The following is a 24,926-nucleotide window of genomic DNA, read 5'->3' as shown; positions in this document are numbered from 1 at the left end:
AGAAAAAGATAGAAAAAGAGTAGAGGGTGAAAAAATGTAAGAAAGAATATGAAAAGAAAGGAAAGGAGGAAAGGGCAAGCGGCACGAGAGAGACGCGGAAAATACAAGGAGAGAAAGGGAGAGAGAGGAGGACCTCAGATGACTGATCTGCCTGTTAATTAGAAAAGAGAGCTGAACCACACAGTGATACACACAGCTACACGCTCACACAGAAACACATTCATGGCGATTCATCTCAGAGACCAGGTTCTAATTAACAGTTAAGTCTCAGTAGAGAATGAGAGAGGCTCATGGGTTTGAATCCCAAGAGAGTTGGGTTTGAATCCCAAGAGAGTGATCACACAAAATAATACAATGCACAGGAATTATAGTACAGACATTTTAACCTCTACTTGCTTGTAACAGACTACTGATCTCGATTTCTACTTCTTATCTCACTTTATCCTTCCTGCTTTCACCTGTTCATTTGTATTGATATACCCCTGTAATAACAAATATTTGTGTTTAAAATAAAGTCTGGATTCACAGCTTCTATCTGGTGCCAGTTCATGCAGTCTTGTATTGTTGTGGAAATGCTGTTCTTCAGTTGAGATTTTCCTTATAAAGTACTCTATATTTAATCAAAAGTAAGAAAGAAGGTTGTTCCATATTTTGACATTACTGCAAAAGTCTTTTACGAAACTGTCCCATTTACAGCTTCACTAAATGAATAATAAATATAATGCATATTGAGTAAAACCAACATTCACAGTCAATGTGACTCCACAATTCAACTGAAATGAGCTACTAAGAATGCCTTGAGGATAATTCTAAAAGAGATTCTGTGACAACAACAAAAAAGAAAAAATAGAGACAACAGTAGTGATTCTCAAAGTGTCAGCCACTGCCCCCTGGTGAGCTGAGTAGGTACTATAGGTAAGCTGCTGATGGTTTTCTATAATATCTAAACAATATTTAAAAATGTGAATTTTGTAGTTAGATGTGAAAGGTTAAATGTTTACACTTATTTTGGAAACAAAATTTAAAAAGCCATAATTAAAAAGTAGCAATATTCATATATCGGACCAAGGTTTGGTCGTCTCAAAGGCAATCCTAAAAAAATCTGAGTATATCTCATGATTCAGTAGCTTCTAGAATAACCTTCAGCAGCAAAATGTGATGTAATTGTTTTCTGTATGATTTTATCAGTATCTCACATTGTTGTAGAAGAGTTTTGACCCACAGTGTTGCTTCACTTTATTGGCTTCCTTTTATGCACAGCTCTCTGAAAGTTCTGCCACAGCATTTCAGGCTGAGGTCCACAGTTTGACTGGATTATTGTGACACCATGATTTACTTTCTTTCTGTTGTAGATTTGCTTCTGTGCTTAGGATCATTGTCCATTTGCATCACCTAGGTTCAGCCAAACTCTAGCAATGAGACATATGGCCTCACATTTGGTTAGAATACATTTGTATACATAGTTTATGGTCCACTAAACTGACTGCATGGTGCCCATGTCTAATAGCTACATAACAAGCCCAAATCATCACCAGCAAACTGCTAAAGCATTTGCTTTTGTAGAGGTTGTCATACTTGCTAATGATGAAATAATCAGGAGAATTTTGTTCACAGCATATGGCTGTAAGGGTGGTTTTTCATAGGTTTGTATAGTTCTGTGAAAACCTTTTTTAAGTGTCTATTGTAAGTCATCTTTGTTGGAAAGGAGTTAAATTGGAGCATTTGTTATAAGGTTGAAAATTGACCTAACCGCCAAATCATCAGAAAATTCTATTAAAATGAAATGAAGTAAATATATTATTATGGTAATTAGACTTAATCAAAGTTTTGAAAACCCAGCAGAAAATGTTAAAATTTAAAATTGTGCACAGTTTGGGAATGGATGTACTAGAGTAAATGTGTGTTTGTCAGTAATACTGTACTGTGCAACGTGGTTTGCAACAAGAACACACTAATCTCAAAGTGTCCTAAGCATTTAAATTCATATTTTCTATAACTGTGTTTTTATTATTTATTTTGTTATATCACTATCAATGTTTTGAGACTTCAGCATGAACAAATGCTTCACCCATGTAGTCACTGAGCTAGTTAGAAAACATTTTTTGAGTCTCATGTCAATTTATTTGTTTTACATAATGAAAAATGATGTTAAATTCTCCTATTAAGAATACTTTATTGTGGTTTTTTTCCCCTTAATTTATTATTTATTGTTCATTCGTTCATATTTGAACATTTTCATATTGTTTGAGTATGAATTAAAAATCTTGTAAAATAAGTTAAACATAGTATTTATGTAAATATAAATAGTAAAAAGAATATTCCAGATAAGCTTTTCAAGAAACCGCTACTGTTTCTAACCATCAGAAGTAGCCTGTATCATGATTCCAGGCGGGTTCCTGCAGCCACAGACAGACATGTAGTCACAAATTACACATTCACACATGTGCACATAACCACACACATCTAAAGTTTAACACAATGTGACAGGGACCCTATAGTCTGTGTCTGAGCGCTGGGACTGTCTGCCCATCAAACACACACACAGCTCAAGGCAAATATTGCAGCAACTATCAGCTGTGTGACATTGTCCACTGGACACTAGCTGCAAGTGCAAGTGTGTTTGTAAGTGTATTTGCGCACACACTTGAGTGTCTCTGTTAGCTGTCTCCCTTTTTATTGTAAAATAATAAGTCCAACAGGATACTGTCGGTAAACATGCTGGCAGCAAGATCCCCTGCGTCATTGCGCCGCCACTCATACATTTATTTATTTAGTCACTCAGTCAGAAAGTGAATCATAATTTTTACACATTAACAAATAATAAAACATAATCCAGGCTAATATTATTTATGATATGTCCATAATAATATAGATTTAGCATCTGCAAATACCCCAAAACAACATAACTATTCAAAGCTTGTGAAAATCAAGAGACAATATCTTTATGTAAGATATGATTACAAATAGGGAATACACTGGATTATCGCTCAGCTGCCAATGTCAGTCGCTATGGAAGCTCTGGTAGTGATTGCTAGGAACAACTCGTTTTTTTCACGCTAAGCTGATTTAAGAGGTGTTATTTTGTTAACCTCACTTACAATTCCTGGCACCATTTTTATGGCTCTGACACACACAAACAAGATGAAGTGCCTATGCCTAATCCTACATGCAAAGTTAATATTGACTAACGGAAACAGCAATCAGTGCAACACCATACCATTTTAATTGCTGACAAAATTAGAGATCTGGAGACAGATTCAGAGGTATGGGACCAGGATTAACTATTGCGGCATGGCTTTAGAGGAGTATTATAAAAGATCTGCTTAAAGATCTCCTCGATTTCATCAACAATCTGACACTCTGAGGAACAAATAATTAGTGTGACCATAGCTGTGCCTGTGTGGCCTTATCCTAATAATGCTAACACATCACCGCCATGCAATTCCCGTGCAATTCCACTGTTATCCAAAAACTATTAAAAACACATTAGGATTACTGACTTCTGCTTTTGCTAATGATGAAAATGTAATCCTAGTTTCATTGCTACAGTGCCTGCAGTGGTGGTGCTGCTGATTAAAGACAGGTCATATTTTTGAATGCAGACCTCTGGGGCAATAATAGTTGGTAAAACTTGTTGATAATTTAACCTCTAGTTCACCCAAAGTGCACACAAAAGTGTCCTTGAACATATCACTGAATCTGAGGTAATCAGGCTCACACTTCCCCTGCACCTCCAGCTCTTTACATCACTCTCAGGTCCAAGGTTAATATTAAATATCATGTGATTTTTGAACACATTAGTCAGCATTAGAGCTTCTTGATTTTAACCCTCTAAGAAAATACAAAACTTGGGAAACTTGGCTGTTATTTCCCTCTTTAATCTCGTTGCTTCATTCACTTTCATTTATTAATTTGAAAAACGATTATGTATCCTCTATCTGAATAAAGTGTATTGTTGATATTAACTGATTAAAGTAAAATGAATGGTGTGAGCCTCTTTTAACAAGTTATGTTGCTGTTTTATTCCAGGTATATTTAAGCTTATTTTAAAGTAAAAACAGCCACACTTTTCAAAATGACCATAAACAAGTTTAACATAACAGCTGTGCTATGATTACAGCTATATTCACAAGTGAAACGATCCCTGTGGAAATGAGAAGCGAAACATCTCTTTTATTTGTCATCACACAGTGTTCAGCCTCCATTTAGGTGCTCACTTTTTGAATGGTACATATGGTTCATTTTGATCATTTTATCCCATTAGACACTTGCTTAAAAATTGGTATGAATTTTGGTGAAAATTTGTTTTTTAATGATATCAATATTTTGACCATAGGAAACCTAACCCTAATAGGACCTAACCCTAATCCAATCTAAATATTTGTGACACATCTGAAGACATTTCTTAAGGCATTCATTAACATACTGTTGTTTAAACGAGGTAGTAACTGTTAACAAATTATGCTTAAAAAGGGTTTAAGGGTTGCAAACAAATCTTTTATTAATCTAAATTACTGATTAAAAAATAATGATCAAATGGCAACACATAACCATTACCTTATTTAACAGATCCACTTTGTAAAACATATAACATATGAGCTGTTATTATAATGACGATGATAAGAGCTACTATGATTATATAAGCTATTTGTATGAAATAGCTACATGATTTGGTTTGAGTTGAATGGCAGGTGGGACTTACTTCTGCAGATGGGTCTGTGGTCACTCCAGGCTGCCAGTGTGTCAGTGACTCGTTGACAGGTGATACTTTTGGATCCCTGTAGTACGTAGCTGTCATCACAACTGAACTGGACGCTGGAGCCAACTCTATTTAAAGGGACACAAAATTAAAAACGCTTGTCAAAAAAAGTAAGAAGAGGTACTCTGAGTCCAGTTCTGACTGATACCCCAAAATCATTGTCAGTTAAAAGTGTAAAAACATGAGAAAAACGCCCTTAAATCACCAGAAAAATCGACTCTTTCAGTTCAAATGATGTACGAATGCTATTCATGGTATAGAAGATGAGGTGGCTGTTAGATCCTTGACAAATAGGGCATCATCATTCTAGATCAGTGGTCGGGCTCTGTAACTCCTCTCTTCCTGTAAGATGCTTTTGTAACTGTATTGTAACATGTTTTTCCTCTGTCATCTGCTCTCTTTTGCTTCTCTGTTCTCAGCTTGTCATGTCTTCTCTCTATCCTCTCTCATCATTTGTTCTGATGATTCTTGTTTTCGCATTTTCTCCAACACCCTGCTGTCTAACATGGGAGAGGGACATCGAGCCATCTAAGTGGAAATCTGCATGGTGTCTTGTCTGTAAAGCTTAATGTCTCCTCCCTGCTGACACACACCACAGTCTACCACCTGGCCAAACATTCACAACGTGGAGTTTTGGATGTTCATTGGCTCAGCCCTGTTGTTAAACACTGTAGAGTCGTACAGCCAGGCCAAATCTTTCTGTTTACTGTCTTTGTTACATTGAGTTAAGTCATTCACTTCTGCCACAGCTTTCACCAGTTTTGTGATGCTTTGATGGATATGACTTTTATCCTGACGCTCACTATTTACCTGGAAAAGAACTAAAATCTTCCTCTCATAGTTACATATTGTTTTTCTATTAAACAAAACATCCCAAACCTGCTAAGTGACAGCGATCTTGTACGTCCCCAGAAATTTAAAACCCCATTCTACAGTATGTTCTAGGGGTGGGTTTTTATAATCGATTCATTGATTAAAATCGATTATGGCTTGGATAACGTAAAATCGATTAATTAAAATCCTGAATCGATTTTTTTAATATAAATTTATTTTGCCCGAAATGCCAGAATCTCTGGTGACATCTCACAAAATTTCAAGAACCACCAAACAGCTAAGACAGTAAATGAGAGCAGGAACACGGATTCTGCACAAAGACTTAAACACACAGCACGACCCACGGATCAGAATCATTTAGATGTCGCCTTTCTCACCCGACGGCACGGACACGGTCGGGGCTGAAAGCCGACAGCTCACTGATTCTGATCTGTCGGCGGGTCCGCGCTTTGTGTTCACGCCCTTTATGCGCTGATTCTAAAGCTGTTAGTTTGATCTCTTTCCAAACAATATTGACCGAACCAGCAGCAAAAGAAGATTCACATAAACATCGTCATGAGGCGATTGTGGCTCAAGAGTTGGGAGTTCGCCTTGTAATCGGAAGGTTGCCGGTTCGAACCCCGGCTTGGACAGTCTCGGTCGTTGTGTCCTTGGGCAAGACACTTCACCCGTTGCCTACTGGTGGTGGTCAGAGGGCCCGGTGGCGCCAGTGTCCGGCAGCCTCGCCTCTGTCAGTGCGCCCCAGGGTGGCTGTGGCTACAATGTAGCTTGCCATCACCAGTGTGTGAATGTGTGTGTGAATGGGTGGATGACTGGATATGTAAAGCGCTTTGGGGTCCTTAGGGACTAGTAAAAGCGCTATATAAATACAGGCCATTTACCATGAATTCACTCTGACTTTTACTGTTTTGCTTCCACCGCGATGCACAGCTCTCTCTCTCTGTCTCTCTCTCTCGCCCTCTCTCTCTCTCTGTCTCTCTCTCTCTCTCTCTCGCCCTCTCTCTCTCTCTGTCTCTCTCTTGCCCTCTCTCTCTCTCTGTGTACTTCAAGAACAGTTTCCCTTTCTTCATCATTCGCTTGCTTGTTACGCACAAGTCTACCGTTGTTTACAGCGCTGTCGGCCGCTGTTTTTTTCCCTTTTACATTCTTCCGAAAAGAAAACCTCATTTCTGCTGTTCAATACTGAACAAATTTAAACTTTTTAAAATTATTCAAAATGCAAAACGCTTAACCGTGTCTCTAATAAAACCTCTGTAACTTCAGAGGTAATGTTCATATGTTGATTAATGGTTTTCTTTCGTTTTTGATGTACTGCAGAATATTTTTATAAAATCCCAGGCCAGGAAAACCACCTTCATGTTTTTCTGTGTTTTATCTTCAGCTACTTTGACACAAAGGCATCTGCTGTGATGCTCACACCTTTGATAAAGTCTTGCGTGTGTCAGCTTCCTTTTTATTGATACAAAAATATGTAAATGTACTGATCTGAATTATAATATTTCTGACTGTCAAAATTTCCCAGATTTAAATCGAATCGAATCGAATTAAATCGAATCGTGGATCGAATCGATTCGGGACCTTGTGAATCGGAATCGAATCGATTCTAGAAATCAGTGACGATACCCAGCCCTAGTATGTTCTCCTATTAGCCCTGTTTCACTTCACCAAACCACAATTCAGTTCCACCTCATGTAGCTCAGTGCTTAATGATGATTAGATAAAAACACCAAAGACATCCTTGCCAACAAGCATGCACACACTTGCACATAAATGCTTAGACACACTCACACAGAAGGAGGTAATGCTATTTCACTAATTCAAACAACTCCATTAATGGCAAGAGAGTTAGTGAAGTCATACTATCTACCAGCAAAGAAGACCAGCAGGAATCAGAGATTAAAAGATGATTATCGTTTACATTTTTTGGCCTGAAAATAGTTTCAGAAAATGGTGAAAATTGAGCACGTTACATTTCACCTGCCACTGATGGTAAGTGGATGAGTCCCAGGGAGAGATCATAATTTTATAATAGCTCACTCCTGATTAAACGGAATAATTTGTCCCTTTGTACTGATTAGTGTAGGTGACTGACACCATTGAGTGAATAATTTAAAAATCCCCGTATCCACTGAGTCCTTGTTTACCGGCCAAGACTTGAAACTTTCCTTGCCAGTGTGTCCTAGAAGTGGGGCACGCAGTGCAAGCAAGCTCGGAGCTTGTCGCAGGGCTGCTGTGCAGTACAATCTAATGACATCTAAAAAGACTACATCAAATGCAGTCACACTGATAGGATGGATAGTGATTTTTTCTAGGATTTCTAGGTAAGTTGATCAACAACCCACAAGACCAAAGTGAAATTTTTGCAAATGTAAATCAGATTGGGATAAAAAAATGTCCAAACACAGCATATTTAGGCGGCTTGACCTAGACACTTGCATAGAAAGCCGCACCCCCATCATTGTCTCTGACGCATGGTTCAGGTCACAGCGAAATGTAAACTCTTATTAATATGTCAGGATCATTCACTTCAGAGCAGATTATTTTCAAGGACCTCTGCGAATTCTGTGTTTGTTATCAGACTAGAGAAACGTTTAATAATTGTGCACAGAGACCTTTAAAAGAAGTTTGCCAAACTCAAATGACACCCTTATGTCCTTTTTGCTCAAAGTGGTTTTTGTCTAACTACTCCAACATAAATGCCTCATCGATTGAGTGTTTATGCGATGGTTTTCCTGCAATAGATTCTCACATGTTCCCCTGACCAATGAGCTTCCCCCTCGTGTTACTCCGTTTGTTCATATAGTCAACAATAGGAAAAGTCAAGGTGGTTTTAAATGTTTCCTATTTCAAGAATCAGTCTGCTCATGGCAGCACTGTAGGTTTGGGAAATGACTTCATCTACATTTCATGCTTACATATGCCTTCAGACTGCAATAACTCTTACACTTATTTAGCTACACCTAAGCTAGCTAAAAGTTATTTCTCATCTATTTTAGATGCATCCTTTTTGTTATCTGTCAATCAATTCTTTACACTTCATTAAATATTAGTCTTGTTCAAAGCTGTTTTGTTTGCTAACATCATTCAACACATATCTGCCAAAAAGGTCTGATACTTTGGTAAATGAGTGATTCTGCCTTGTCATTTCACGTTATCGAGCATAAATTCACAGGAAAATCGTTCCAGTGACAATAGAATATCTCAAATAAAAAACATTTTTAGAAACAAAATATTTATCTAGCCGTACATATCAGAGCTATTATTGTTCATTCAATACAAACATATTCTTTACTTCAAAGAAAAACTGAAGAATACTCCACATGTTTACTTCCCCTCCTTACCATTTGTTCTCTATTAGTCCGAGGAACATCTTCAGATCTCTGTCTCTCTCCTGCTCAACAGCCTAACATTTTCTGTATTTAGGGCCATCACTCTTCAGTGCTTTCAAGCTTTCTCCTGCCCACTGTTCTCTCAGTATACTCTCTTTGTTACATTTTGCAGCACTTTCCTGAATCTTCTCTGTGCTGTTACATTATTTACATAATTCCTGCATGCATTAAAGCAACACCTAAGAAGGATGGAAAATTAAAAGCCCAATAATTTTTTAGCAGTTTTGCAATTGTTTAGATTTGTATTTTTTATCCTACTTTACCCCTACTGTACTACTCCTTCATGCCTTTAATTACTCCGATTAGAATAGTCTAAAGCATAGCCTGTATTGTATGAAATAAACTTAATAGAAAACTTGTGCAACTTTCTACAGTATATCTTGCACAAGACTGCTGTTACATGAAAATGTTTTTATAGGACAGAATGTAAGATATGCCATATACAGTATTTTACAATCATATAATTCCTTCATTAAAGCCATAAAGAAATAGTATAGTGGTCATAAAATAGGACAAAAAATTGTCTATTAGGTCAAAAAGGAACTGCAAAGTGTGTCAACATGTGTCCTAACTCTTGGAAAAACTCCAGTATAAATAATACTACAGAAGTAGCTAAACCAGCCTTTAATTGAGCTGAAACCAGGACTACATTTGAACAACAGAGTGAAATGAATGAGGTTTACATTATTTTCTTGAATAAAGGGGCAGCACATTATAAACTAGTGTGATACACATGTATCAAAGGATAGAGCTATATGAGATATGTCTGTTACATTTCTTATATTCCTCAAATGAGAATATAAGGCCAATAGCAAGACATTGAAGAATATGCCTTATAATAACTGACTCATTAGGGTCATTAGGAAATAATAAGGCAGTCTTTCATTATGCTGTTAAATGTAGACGTGTTCATTAATTCACTTTTCTGTAAGGAGACTTGTTTGAATAACATAAGCTGCACTCATGAAACGAGAGAAGCTGAAAAGCCACAGCCATCGTGACATATGTGTGGCATTGCTGATTGCTGAACTTACTGTATTCAAATCTAAAGACTGTACTATAAGCCTAAATGGGCGATTGTGGCTCAAAGAGTTGGCAGTTTGTCTTGTAACCGGAAGGCTGCCGGTTTGAGCCCCGGCTCGGACAGTCTCGGTCGTTGTGTCCTTGGGCAAGACACTTCACCTACCGCCTACTGGTGATGGCCAGAGGGGCCGATGGCGCGATATGGCACCCTCGCTTCTGTCAGTCTGCCCCAGGGCAGCTGTGGCTACAACTGTAGCTGCCTCCACCAGTGTGTGAATGTGAGAGTGAATGAATAGTGGAATTGTAAAGCGCTTTGAGGGCCCGAAAAGCACTATATAAATCCAATCCATTATTATTATTATTATTATTATTATATCTGAGTAACAGCTGAATTTTATGTATTGTGTACATCAGACAAAGGAAATAAAGGTTCATTCAAAATGAGGATGATTTCTATGGCCTTCCTCTCACCTACAAAGCTGTTCCAAACACTGAAGGTTACCAGCTAATGACTGAGGTGAGGGTAAAGACACAGCTGCATGTTCAAAGAGCCTTAAAAAAAAGTTTAACTTTGCAAGCATTAGCATGAAATACTGGGAATTTCATGCTCCATCTTGCTTATGTATTTACAGATTTTACAAAAAGAATTGAAAACAAAGCTGAAAGAACATTTCAAAATATATATATGTGTGTGTGGAAACAATTCTAATACGTCTATATTCTATCCCTTCAAACACCTATGTCCATATGTTTTTGGATAATAGAGCAATTTTGTAGTTTTCCGCTACAAAAAAAAAAAAAAAATTTAAAAAATGCGATCATTGACAGCCTGAAGTCCAAAACCCACGAACAACAACATATTCTGCATTTGAGATGCAATGCAATTTAGATATTCTGTTAGTCCTTTACTCCAGCCACCTTCAGTTTTGTCTTCAGAAACTAAAAATCACCTGTTGGTTTGAGATTAGGTCCCTGACTTGGCAATGGAAGAATATCCAATTTCTTTGCTTCAAGAAACTCTTGGGTTACTCTTGCAGTATGCTTTGGGTCATCATTCATGTGCACTATGAACACTGTCCAACCAGTTTCACAGTATGTGTCTGAATCTGAGCAGAGAGTATAGTCCAATACACTTCAGAATTCGTCCTGTTACTTCTATCAGCAGTCACGTCATCAATAAACACTAATGGCCAGATTCCACTGGCAGCCATAAAATGCCAAAAAACGGAACCATGTTTGATCGATAACGTTGTGTGCTTTGGATGATTTATTTCCTTCTCCACACTTTTATCTTGGTTTCTAAGTCTAATCTGCTATTCAGGTTCTTGATTGTTTGGACCTTGATGTAAACCGAAGGTGATGTGATTAAAAAATATTGACTGTAGACTTTGACACCCACCTCTTTGAAAGCGCTTTGACAGGGCTAAATGTTGTGAGAATGTTTTTCATACAACAGTTCAGCTGTAGAACAAGTTAACCTGGACTCTAATCAATACTTCAGAGAATTATGTCATTGCCCAAAAAGCTATCGGCCCAACTCGCTCTCGAGCTGAACTGCAGTAGGAATATTTGCTGCTAGAGCTGTTTGGTAGTTAGATTCCACAGGCAGAAAACTAATTCTGAATTGATTCTTCTGTCATAGCTTTAAAGTTGATACTGTTATGAACAGTCATGAATTGATTTCACATAAAAGAGGTGATTTAAGTACATGTCCCATACATTTAACATGCTACTTACATCTCTAACACAGAGAGTTCTTGGATTGCCCCCCTTTACTATTGTTTGTGTGTTTGCAAATTTAATGAGATGGGGACATCTGGATTACATCTGAATTTGCAGGATTACATTTTTTGCTAATAATTTGTTTTCCTGTAGGTGACACTTCTTGATGTAGGGGCGGCTGGTGAAGCAAACACTAAACAAAACATCTGTTTGTACAATTTATTGTGTTTTTCCAAGTAGGTTTCAACCCAGTTACATATGGTGCTTTGCATCTAAAAAGCTCATGTTCTAACAACACATCCCCAATGGACATACATTATTTATAATGATGCATAAACCACAAAACACTTCAGTCTCTCGGAAAATGAAGAAGAACTAGATGTTCCTCACACAGTGATCAATTTTGTCAGCCAACTACAACACTATCGCTTGAAGTGAGAGAACAGTACAGAGGAGTCATCAAACCTAGTTAAAGAAGTTTTACTCTCCTTATGTATTGACCATTATCAAACGTGTATGTAGAATAGACAGGTTAAGGAAAAGCAGAGCATGGTAGGCAGAGCTCATTTAGGTTTTTTCATTAAAACTGAGAACTTAACTGGTTTACCACAAGTATTTTGTGGCCAACTGCCAATCTGTTCTGACTTATGAATTAAAATGCTTCAACAACTCAAACCAAGCAGAAAATAAACAAACACTGAGGAAACATTCCTGTACTCACATGTCAGCCAAATGATTTGATGGCTTGTGCCAGGTTAGCTAATGTAATGTATTGCAACAAAACACCTGGGACCTTTCTAGGTCAGTCTGATTTCTGCATGTGAGACAACAACATTTAGACTCAAGAGGTGAGTCTAAAAACAAAATACAGCTTCACTTACTGGAAAGTAGAGCCCATCCTCTTGCCGTTTTCGGGAACTCCAGGATCTGGACAAACATCACCAGCGAGACCACTTTGACCCACTGAAAGAAAGGAAAGAAAGATGGATGCAGTGTCTGGTTTCAGGATATTATTTTACACCCTATCATGGAAATTTAGCAGTTTTAGAGGGCTGCATGCATCCTTTTATGCCAACAGGAAACTTATTAAATTTGCCTTCATACCTCCTTTTGCAGTGAGATGAAAGTGGATTCTGAGTATTTTTCAATATGTGATTATAGTCCAACCACGATGTACAAACAAGATAACTCCAACTGTGAGAACTAACACCTAGCGGTTCTTGAGAATTTTAAAAAAGAGGCATGTGCTCACCTCTTCAAGTTGGAATTTAAAGTCCATCCTTACTTGAAAACCTTTTTTTTGTGTGTTTTTATGTTCTGTGTTAAAAAATAATGCTGTAAAGCCTATGAAATGCAAATCTCAGCTATTCCTGGTTTTGAGGAAGGAATGAGGAAGACAGTTCCAAACAACAGTTTTCTTTCTTTCACTGAAAGACTTCTAATTTTAACTGATGGAATAAACAAAATTCTGGAAATGGACGAGCCTTTATCACTGTTTAGTTTTACACCTTTTATTTATTAAAAAGGAGATCACATAGACTTGCTTTAACTCAGCCAAAGCAGCCAAAAAACTATTTTACCAGACACTGAGGACTTTTCACATTTAACTTTTCAATTTGCATCAGCTCTATGCATTTCCTTAGATGTAAAAGCAGAAACTTGCCATAAGGAGTACTGCAATGTGATCCAGAGGCAGGGTTTTAACCTATGATGTAAGGCAGGTTTGCCTTCATATAAATTATTTTGTGTGCAGTTTAATAGACCTTTCATGGCTGACATTTTGACTTGTCATAGCAGAAAGGCACAGTAAAATATATTTTGTTAACAATAGCTCAGTTCTATCAAGTGTCCTAGTAAACCATGATTGGGAGCCAGCATGCTCAATACCAGGACTCAGACATAAAAGAAAAAACAGGCAGGGAATATAAAACCAACCGATGGCAAAATATCACAGAGTGCTTATTAAAGTCTTAATGCTTAACTGTTAAGAACTTCCCAGTGCTGTGTAATTTCTCCACTCTCCTTTTCATTATCGGGACCACCTTTCTTCCCTCGTGCAAGAATGATCTAAAACTCAGTGTTATGTGTGTAGGCAGATGACTTTCATCAAGGACTCGACCTTTTGGACCATTTATGTTTTCTGATGTTTTGTTTTCTGTTGGGTTTGTGAGAATTTCTTTTTTCAACCACAGTTACAGAATTAATAGTTAGTGAGCTATTTGGTTAGTTTTTGGTCCATATTGACATAATAGCATCACACAGTTGCTGCACATCCATGATGCCAACCATCCGTTCCACCACATCCCAAAGGTGCTCTACTGGGTTGAAATCTGGAGACTGTGAAGGTCATTTGAGTACAGTGAACTCACTGTCATGTTTAATAAAGCAGTTTGAGAAGATTTGAGCCTTGTGACACGGTGCCTGTTACCCTGCTGGAAGCAGCCATTTGATGATGGGCACACCAAAGGGATGGACATCGTCAGCTACAATGAACTTGATACTGATCAGGTAGGCTCAGTTTGTGCAAAGGGATCCAAAGTGTCCCAAGAAAATTCCCCCCACACAATCATATCACCACTAGCCTAAACAGTTAAGGAAATACAGGGTGGATCCATGCTTTTCACCAAATTCTGCTCGTACCATCAGAGAAAATTGTCACATGCCTAAATGCATAAGTTGCAATCTGATTGGCTTTCTCAACTATCTGCAGTAACAAAACAAAACAAAAACAAGATACATGACAAATTTTGTCCAGCTTGTATTTGCGATATTGAATTGGTTTCAGAGTTTGCTCAGAGTGGGAACATCTGCTGCATGGCTAAATCATAATGTAAATGTAAATGAGACCAGACAACATGAAAGAAACCAGTTTAGACCAGCTCTGTCTTAATGGAACTCTGGGGATGAATAATGACGGTGAGCAAAACACAAATAAAAAAGAGATAGGAAATAAGTAAAAGTGCGGGGAAATGAGAGCTCTAAACTGTGTAGTGCGAAGAAAAGCATGTGAGAATAATCTTGCAGGCTTATAAAATATTACCCAGAGAAAGTGAAATATCTGACCTCTGAACACTTCACCCTGTCTTTCTGCCCATCTTTTCCGGTATCTGTCTTACTTGCTTTTATTTCTCTTCCTGTTTTCTGTTTGTATCTGCTCCCGCTCACTCCTCCTTTCCACTTTTGCATTCTCAGCGTGCTCCCTCGGCTTTTTCCCCCCCTCTCACATTAGCTGCAGTTTACAAAGGGATGCCAAAGTTTTGTGCATCCTAGCATAAAAGATGGATGAATGATTTGCTGCATTTGTGTGATTGTGTTTTGTGCGCGATGAGAGGTTGTGAGTGTATAGACTGTTTGTGTGCGATATGATGCAAACAGAACAAGCTGTCTTATTGCTCTGCCGTGGTTTTGATGTTCCGTCCAAAAAAAAAATCACCACACAGACACACTCTAAAACGCACTTTCTCTTTCATGATCGCTCACTGCTTTCTCTCTCACTCGTGTTCAAATGGTTTTCATTGGCAAAAAATGAAAAGGTTCATACGGCGGAAACAAATCCAGCTCATGCAAACAACATGAGATTGTTGTAGGAAAAAAAAGGACAAATATCACTGCTGGGCCGATATCAAAAATCCTCACGCTGACTTAATCCAATTTGCACTTAAAAGATCATTCAGCATTTAAACATAACCTTATGACGCACAGTGCAATTTACATATTATCAAAGTCTCCTCAGCAAACCTTTCATGTATAAAAGTCAACTTTTTATTTAGTATTTCAATAAATAAACTCAATTCAATTAAAAACAACAACAACGAAAAAGGATTTGTTTGCTCATTGGTGCCTGTATACGTTTAGTATTCCTTTACCTCAGTAACTTTCTGCCATTTGAGCCAAAATAAGACACAAGTTACTATTAGTTAATTTTTAGCAGCTGTGGTTACAAGTTACAAGCAAACACTCCAAACCAATCGATTGATACGTTAACAAAGATAACAGTGTTCAGGTTTGATTGACGCTGTCAGGGTTTTTTTTTTTAATTTAACTGAATATAAACGATTGATCTGGTAGTTTGATGGGTGTTACTGATGTTTTGTACAATTCACTCACTTATTTGAAGAAAGGATATTCCAGCACAACACCAGCACAGCTTGATTTATTAAACTGACTTCAATGCAACTGTTGCTTAAACTTAAAAGGAGTGATCATTGATAGTAAAATCAGTATAGCCATGAGTATTTTTACACAAAATATATAGTGAGATCAGTATTTCAACACTTTGAATTAATCTTCTATTGATTAATTCAACTTTGGGCTGTGTTTGTTTTTTGCTTTTTTATAACACTGAACCAATATGACAACAAACTTCACTGTCACATCGCCAATGCTAAAAAGCCTGTAACAGCAGGTGCTGCAATAGTACATTGTACAGAAAATGTAATTTCTCTATGAAAAAAAGGGCCCACCTCCCAGCCCGAAGATTACTGAGGAACCAAAGTGGTTGAACAAACATGAATCTTCCAGGAGTTACAGAACATTTGCTCTGTTGTTATTGTAGTTGCTGTTTATTTATTTAATTTTAGAGTCAGCACGAAACCATTAGCTTTAGTCATTGTGTATGCAACAAGCATAAAGAGATTATGCAGCTACTGCCATCACCACTATACATCACAGCAGCCAGACTGGAGGTGACACCATTTTTTAAAGACAAGAGTGAATCATGAGTCATTAGTTCTGGACATCATAAACTCTAGAACAGACTCATGCAAATGAAATTTTATGGAAAGCCCCCAAAACAATCCATTAAATTTAAATCAATAAAACTGGAGTCTTAAATTTAGGATTACGTGTTGTATTTTTTAACTGTAGAAAACAATAATGTGTACAAACCGGTGGTCTTTGAGTTTGAACGTTACTGACAACACTTTTAAAAACTTTAAAGTTTCGCAAAGTCTTAAAAATAAGCATGAAAGGGACGCAGGGAAGTTGAATACTTTTTTACAGACTTACAGAGCAATCCAAAGAAACAAATAAACACATTCGAAGTGAGAATGCAAAGCAACGAAGCATAGATGTTTAGTTATTAACAAGTAAAAGACAAGAATACAAAAGAAACAGGGCCATAAAGAGAAAAGCAGGAGCAGTGAGAGTGTTAGAGCGTATGCTGGTGTGTGTGTGTGTGCGATCAGCTGATGTGTTTCAGCTAAGAGCTTTTGAGGTGCACTTCAGATGCCTGCAGGATGACGGGAGAAATGTGTGAAGTGTCTATTGTTGATATACTCTCTTGCGCTGCCCTCTTCTTGTTGCCTCTTATCCAATCTGCCCTCTTTTTCTCCTCCACCTTCTCATGTTCACAGGTCAATCAACCCAAGAGCTAAAGTCTACAGCCCTCCGGCCCCACGCTATTACGTTGAGTTCATCAAATTTTCGCATATAAGACGTACAGTATGAGAGTGAACAAACCCATAATTACATAATATTTTTGAAAGCGTGCCTGTGACGTTTCCTCCAAACTATTTAGCTGTGGTGTTATGCTATCTGACAAAGTTACATTTTAAGTGGTTGTGTTTCTTTCTTTCGAGTAGTCTGTGGCCCAGCACCATATTGCCCGACAAGCCTAAAGAAAACACTGATTATAAATTACGCTTCCACAATGATCATTCATTACAGTTGTACGTCATTGTCTTGGGAGTAACGCTCCTTAATCACAATCTTTCAGCCTCTCTATAATTATGACACATCCTCAGCAGTAAGCTAATGTTACTGCTGAGAGAGGGCGACTCCGCCATGGGTTGGTCTCAGCGAAATTATTTCGGGTTGCTTTACATACCACTCTGAGTTTGTAGCTGTGTATTTTAATGATCTCATCCTTTAGATTGTGTAAGATTTTTATCAATAGCATGTATGAAAATTATTCATAAACCGACCGTCTGTGAACCTATTTAAATCTGTACTTGTGTGTGTATTAGAATGTGCTTTAATATAAGCTTGAGGCTGTTACAGACAGTCTTTTAGATTATGATTCATAACCACTCCACTCTCTAGACAGGTAAAACTCATTACCATCAGTCTGGTTCTTTGTAATGATTACATATTGCATAAAGACTGCAGATTCTTCACCACAGAGCTATAATATTACCACTGGGAGTCATTTAGTCTACAGAAGTGTTGTTCAAAGACTAGTTGAGGACCAAACGTGGACCTTGGATTTCCTTTTTTAAAATATTTTAATGGCCCTGGTTGCCAACCTGATGGTCTACACTGGGATAACCTTGCTCAGCCAATGTGAACCCACATCTACTCAGCTTTGGTCCCCATGACAAGCATGTGAGCACGTTTTCAATGAACATGGGCCCAAGGTGAGGTAAATTTCTAATTTATTTCCAGAGCTGCAGAGGCTAAAGGGCTCCCTGGACTACACAGTTAACAGTAATTATCATCACTATGCTTTGGCTCCACATAATGATTATGGATAACGAAGCTAATGTGCTTAAGTGCAATAACAATTTTACAAGTGGGATAGTTACTTTTGAATCTTTCAGCATATATAAACCACTGGTGATTACAGTTATTTTACAACATACAGAGAATTTCTCTCCTGCAAAACCAATTTAAAAGGTCAACTTATTTTTTTCTCCAGCAGAGTTTTACTGAGTCTATTTCTTGGGGTAATACATACAAAACATAACACTATATGTCACCATGCATTATAAAAGATTTACATTTGGAAAGAAATTTACCTCATAACAAGATATTATGTTTGCCAGCTTCTTGTAACAAGTACCAACCATTACTTTCTGACTTCAGATATTCTTTATATGGAAACAACTTTGGTTATGGTCATGTGTGAGTCTGGACTGTGTGTGTGTACTTTAGTAAATCTAAGTAAAGGTATGTTCTTTACCCAGCGTCATATCATTGAAGACTATAATAAACTGACGTGCCCCAGGAACTCCTTATATAATCATGCACACACTCAAATACGCAGAGTGCAGACCAGTTTAAATATTAATTGCAGCAACACATGGAGAAGCACAAAAGCACATGAGAATTTCCCTTCACACGTGCACATACGTTCACACAAAAAGCGCCACACTAATGTTAATTGCGGCAGTGCATGCTTGGCTGAGCGTGTAAATCGGCAGAATTATTGATGAGGATTCTATTATGAAGTTAAACGCTAAGGGATGGATGAGGTATGAGGCTGGGCTTCTGTGATAATTAAAAGCCCGTGTCACAGAATCGGAATGCTGTTTACGGGGCATCTCCAAGCTGCCAAGACATATGTCTGCCATCAGAGACTGTAGAGATATTTGTCTTATTTACGGCTAAATTTATTGTTTTGCTTCCTTGTGGTCAATATAGTGTTTAACTTTATTTGGTTTCCCATTAGCTGCCACTGAGGTGAAAACTATTTCTCCTTAGGTCCACATAAAAGCAGAAGACTTCCACAGATTATCCCCTTGCTTTCCTAAATAACAAGTGATCTATTCTAATCACTGCATGTCTAATAGTTAGCAGAGACAGTTCTTTTGGGTTTGAGATATCACAAAGCTGAATCGGAGTAAATACTTAATGGTTAAACGCAGCCTCTAGAGAGAAATCTTTTAAACTCTACAACAATTACACATTACTTGCCAGCATTCGAACAAATCATTGGCGTATTAGTAATCTTGAAAGTTCCACTGACAAAGCTTTGGGCTTATTTTTTTTTTGTCAGAGAACTGGCTGCTTTTATATTTCAAAGAAAAAAACACACCAGTTGTGTTTCATCTCAAAAGGAGACATTTTTTTCTGGCAGGATGCTGCAAACTGGTGCACTGAACAACAAAAATTAAGGTTATTTAAAACTGCACAAATCTACAGTCACTGCTTTGGACTTTTAAGAACAGTATTACTTTGCAGTTCCACCATACGTTCTTAAATATTCTTCCAAGCTATGCCTGGTTGTCCTTTAAACTATTTTAAATGAAACCAGGATTTTATTATTCATGTTTAAAACAGAAAAACTGGTTGGATAAATACAGTACCTCATGGGCAACAGCAAAAACAGTGATTTTTTTTTTTACTTAAAATAAACATTTTTATCCAGTAAGTCATTCTGGGCTCTGATCTTATTGGGTTTTTTATGTTTTTCTTGGCTTATCTAGCTGCTAGCCTTGCCTTATGGATATATTTATATTCAAGTAGAAAGTCTGGCTTTCATTGTAGCTTTCACCAAAATAAATCCCACTCAGATGATATACAGTGTACTATATGCAAATAATGTGCAGACTATTTGCACTGCAATATGGGAAAATAGTCAAGTGGGGAGCTTAGCAAAAGAAAAAGGGGGCAGAACAGAAATTAAAGAAGCACTTCAGAATTTTTGGTCTTTGCCCTCCTGCTCTGTGAGACGCTTCACTTTCTTTACTGACTTAGAATCTAACAGACAGGCTGTTTCTAGTCTGTGCAATAATGATTTCAGTGTCTCTTTCTGGATTCTTGGCTGCACCTCCAGGGGCCATGAATAAGACACAGTGGGAACACTTCCAGTGTTGGCCGAGCAACACCAACGCTTTATTGTGCCCACTTTTGGAAATTTATGTAGTTTAAAAAAGTTAAATGGGTAAAGAGTGCCACTGGAAGCAAGAGTGGCAGTCAGCAGGAAGTAAATCACTGTGCTACACTGAAGTTTGCTCTTCCTGACACCTTACTAAAAACGTATAAATAATCAGAAAGCACACACAAAATACTGGTGCGATACTGGTGTGGGAATCTAACACAAGGATATGGGTGCTAAGCAACAAAACATATTTGGTTATAATCTTTCACATCAAGTAAAGACTCATGAAAAGTACAAATGATGAAAAAATAGTTTTTGTAGCAGCAGTTTTTTCCTTACTTTTACAATACCACAGACTTAATTGTTCTCTGTTGTGTAACTGTCTCTTATTTTTGCATATATTCCCCTTGTTTTGTATATATTTCTCCTGATTGTTATTTCCTGCTGTTTACACTTTATATATGTCATTCTGGCACAGTTTGGTCGCAGCTTTGTTGTACATGTACAATGACAATAAAGAGCTATTCTATTCTGATCTATTCTATTCGCTGGCTCTCTGGAGGGTCTGATCTCTAGTTTAGGAACTAGCAGACTAAACCTGTCAGACTTAGACAATGCTACTTTTGCATTAATATATCACTAATAAATATGTAATAGATGGGAACTAATGGAAACTATAATACTATATAGTCAAATTAAATCAATCCACTGTTTTTTATTTAGATATATTTAAAACTTGTGTTTTTATTTATTTGTTTATTTTTGCTTCTAATATTCTGATACTAGTACTCAAAAAAGTACTAAGAAAGGATTAAGTAACCTGCTACAAGAAACAGAAAGAAAAGGAGAGCATGATACCAATTCCTGTCTCCTAGTAAGTCGACCTCATTGAAAAATAGATGAAATCACTTCTCCTGCCACATCAAAGATGGATGCATCCCCTGTGTCCTTGCATATATACAACATTTCTGTGTGTGTGTGTGTGTGTGTGTGTGTGTGTGTTTAAATATGTTTGACCAAATGTGTAATGCAATGCCATCTAAACAACGTGGTCACAGCATCTGCATCAGCACACAAAACCACAGCAGATTGTAGGGTACTTACAGACAGCGTTTTTGTGACTGGAGTCTTTGCTGGGCATCATTTTTACCCCTCTAGACTTCAGCTCAATTGCTTTCTTCACTGTGGGAAGGAAATTAGCAGTTATTCATTTAATTATACATCACATTTTTTTAAAGATTTAATTGTTTGTCTTTTTTGCATAACACTAATTATTTTAGGGGGTTGCCATTTGGTGCACCTATGCGTGCAATCCAAGAAATGCTTCTCACCCCCTTGCACTTACAAATCCACAACAAATTTATAATTAGAACAGGAAACAGCAAAAGAAACTGAAGGAAACAGAAAAGTGAGGACAAAGGGGAAAAGGGGGGCAGCAAAAGAGATGAGCAGCATTAAAATTTATTCAATCTATTTTATCCTAAGTGGCAGCACTGCCGAGAATAACAGGAAAATCTGTGCTACAACTAAACTGCATTCCACTGAGAAACAGAGATGGCATAAAAAGCACATCTCTCTCCCGATCCCTCTCGCTCACGCAGACACACACAGGCACAGGAAATAGTAGACGCACCAATGACTTGAGAAAAGAAAAATAGCTGAGGAAGACAGAGACAGCGACAAAACAGATGAAGACAAGTCAGGAAGCAAGATATGCAGGAAGACAGACCAGTCTTGGATCACTGTGCTTTGTGTTGGGAGCAGCCAATTAAATCTGATCCATCATATGGAAACTGAAATTCACCTTAATATAGGGCTGCTCGATTATGGCAAAAATGATAATCACGATTATTTTCACTGAAATTGAGATCACGATTATTTGACGATATTTATTTAACCCTTTAAGACCTACTATAGAACCAAGTCCACCAGAGCTTATATTATTTTTTTTACATGCTGTAGTGCCATTTGTGGGAGCATTTCAAGTTGCTATACATCAATACAACTGTTATAGCCCATATTTTAATAATATGTATGCATTAAGTCCATAGTAATTACATAAATTGCAAAAAAGTGCAATAAACTACAAAAAAAATTGAAAATCGCTTTTGTTTTGTTTACATATATTTCTACTTGGAGAAATTTAAGAGGTTTATCCCTCAAAACTTTAAATACAATAAAGTTGCAAAAAATAGTTTACAACAACAGGAAATTTATTTTGAGTGTCTTCATAGTTTTATTTTGGAGATACAGCAATTTTTATATACTGCAGGAAAAACAAAAAACAATCCTATGATGCAAATTTGCAAAGAAAACAGCATGTGCATCATTTCACTGTGGGAAGTGTTACGAACAGCTGATAGGAACGGCAAAGCGTGTTTCTGGAATATTATGTTTTTGTTCCTGCAAGCGCTTTTTATGCAATTTTTGCAAAGCTATATGTGGAACGAAACCGTGACCGAGGACAAGCTGATGGCATCAGATGTAAGTACAACTCCTCCGGTTTCATATGCAAAACAAATTATTGCGCTAGCTTACACGGTTCAGGTTCTACAGGGATTTAACAATAGTTACGCAAAACGGAGCATGCTGCTCTGACCGGCTTTAAAGGGTTAACAATGACTTTAAAAAAATAATATAAAATAGTGTGCAACACCACTGAAGTTTTTTTTTTTAAACTCTCTTTTCAACCAACGGCAGTCACTCTCCAAATAACTTCTGCTTAGCTTTCCGAGCTTCCCTCGGGTCCTCTTAATCAGCGGTCTCCAACCTTTTTTGCGCCACGGACCGGTTTATGCCCGACAATATTTTCACGGACCGGCCTTTAAGGTGTCGCGGATAAATGAGGGAGGGGCTAATAATCGGCTCAGTCATTTTTAATGATCGTTGAAAGCCCAGATCATAATCGTGATTAAAATTCGATTAATTGAGCAGCCCTACCTTAATATACTCATTAAGCGACATAACTGATCAGTCAGGCAGGAAAATCCCATCTAGTCCAATGAGTTGATTTAAAGCACATTTTATAATAATAATAATAATAATAACAACAACAACTAATGTAACTAATGTGTGGGATCGTTTGTAAATGTGTTCGAAACAGCATAATTTTCAAACACACAGTGATGCATACACACACTACATACAAGTAATTATAAGTATAACACAGTGGTAAAAACTACAGAGACATAAAAGGTGTGTCTGAAAGAGTAATACCTTGATACTGAGCACTGAATCCTTTTCTTCTGTGATTGCTGTCGGAGGTGAAATGTATCCGAACCCAGTTCTTATTTGAAATCACTGGCGAAGGCAGAGTTGTACCAGTCAGCCTGGAAGTAAGCAAACAAGAACTTTATTAAGAACAAAACATAAACTGAACATGATTGATGCAGACAAATACCAAACCTAAGACGTAAGGATATTCTAATATTCATAGCGCTGTGCTCCTTACTGTGTCGTACGACGCTGTGGACAGTACAGCACAACATCACAAGGCAGTCATTTGAAACACAGAGTCCATCTACAGTGAATTTTGCTTTATTTTGTCGATGTGAAATATATTTCTACTTTTCTCTAGTGGCAAGTATAGCAACATGCTGAATATTAGATAGAGGTTTACACCCTCCTTCAGAGATAAATTATGTTTATCACAACAGTCTGTTATAGCAAGAGCAAGAAAAAAATGCACAATGTAGTTGTTGGAAGAAAGTGCTGATCTCTAATTACAAATTACCAGCATGATCAGCTACTGTGAAAAATGTAGCAAAATGCCTATTGACAAACAACTGTAAATATGTAAGATATGCAAGGCAGAGCACAGAGGTGCAGAAAAACTACTGGATCTATGTTTCATGTGAAAATATGAAAATGTGCCAGTGTAGAGAGAAGTTTCTAGTGAGTTCAAGGTATAATTTTTGAGTCCCTTTGATTTGTCCTCCATGGTACAAAGGCTGGCTATAATTTAAAGAGGTTTTTGCAAAAAGGCAATTTGTTCCACTGGTTTGGAAATGCAGATGTGGGAAGTGAATGATATTATCCATTCCCATTATGATCAACCCTCACCAAAAGCATAATGTGTGCACTTGTACTGGTCACAGTCCTACTTCAGTGTCTAAGTGGTTTCCATTGAGGGAAGTCCTTGCTGAAAAAAAAAAATACATTTGCAAAAAAAAACAAAAAAGCTGTAAAATTTGTTATAAAAATTCATCAGCAAAAAAAATAAGAAAAAGCAACTTTGTTAACTGAAAAACAAGACTTATCTATTTTGTAAAGTTGACTGAATTAGGATATAATGCTTAGTGACTTTGAAAAAAAAGTCCTGATTTCATAAGAGCTGGGCTAGAAACTATCTGAGTTTCACACACAATCACAATAAACACCAAACCCTACAGGGGAAAGTTAAGTAAAAGAGGGGGCTGTTGATAGTAAAGCAGAAGAAAAAAGAAATAACTTCACACATTTTTTAACCATCCCTACTAAGAGGATAAGTCAGTACCCTATGGTAAGTCTTACATCAGATTTAGCTTCTGTTACTTTTCTTTACCAACGGCAACCAACACGGCGTTAAAAAGAATAAAACAAAAAGTACGGAAAAAACGATGCACACAGAGAAGCGAGGAAATGATGTAGGAGATGCTGCCTGGAAGCTCATGTTCTA

The 24,926-nt window shown here is 37.4% G+C and overlaps 1 protein-coding gene across 1 annotated transcript in view; it reads right to left on the bottom strand.

Annotated features, from left to right (window-relative positions):
• LOC309707078 (CUB and sushi domain-containing protein 1-like) overlaps positions 1-24,926 on the bottom strand; it is a 451,615-nt gene that overhangs the window by 170,031 nt on the left and 256,658 nt on the right. The window contains exons 6-9 of the mRNA XM_082534186.1: positions 23,486-23,598; positions 21,374-21,451; positions 12,609-12,690; positions 4,703-4,827 (exon numbers count right to left, since the gene is read on the bottom strand). Of these exons, the coding sequence (XP_082390312.1) occupies positions 4,703-4,827; positions 12,609-12,690; positions 21,374-21,451; positions 23,486-23,598 (398 nt within the window). The remainder of the gene's footprint in view (positions 1-4,702; positions 4,828-12,608; positions 12,691-21,373; positions 21,452-23,485; positions 23,599-24,926) is intronic.

The sequence above is a fragment of the Aulonocara stuartgranti genome (assembly GCF_965226115.1).
Source record: "Aulonocara stuartgranti genome assembly, chromosome: 1".
Classification (NCBI taxonomy): Eukaryota; Metazoa; Chordata; class Actinopteri; order Cichliformes; family Cichlidae; genus Aulonocara; species Aulonocara stuartgranti.
This window is presented reverse-complemented; position numbering and strand designations above follow the sequence as displayed.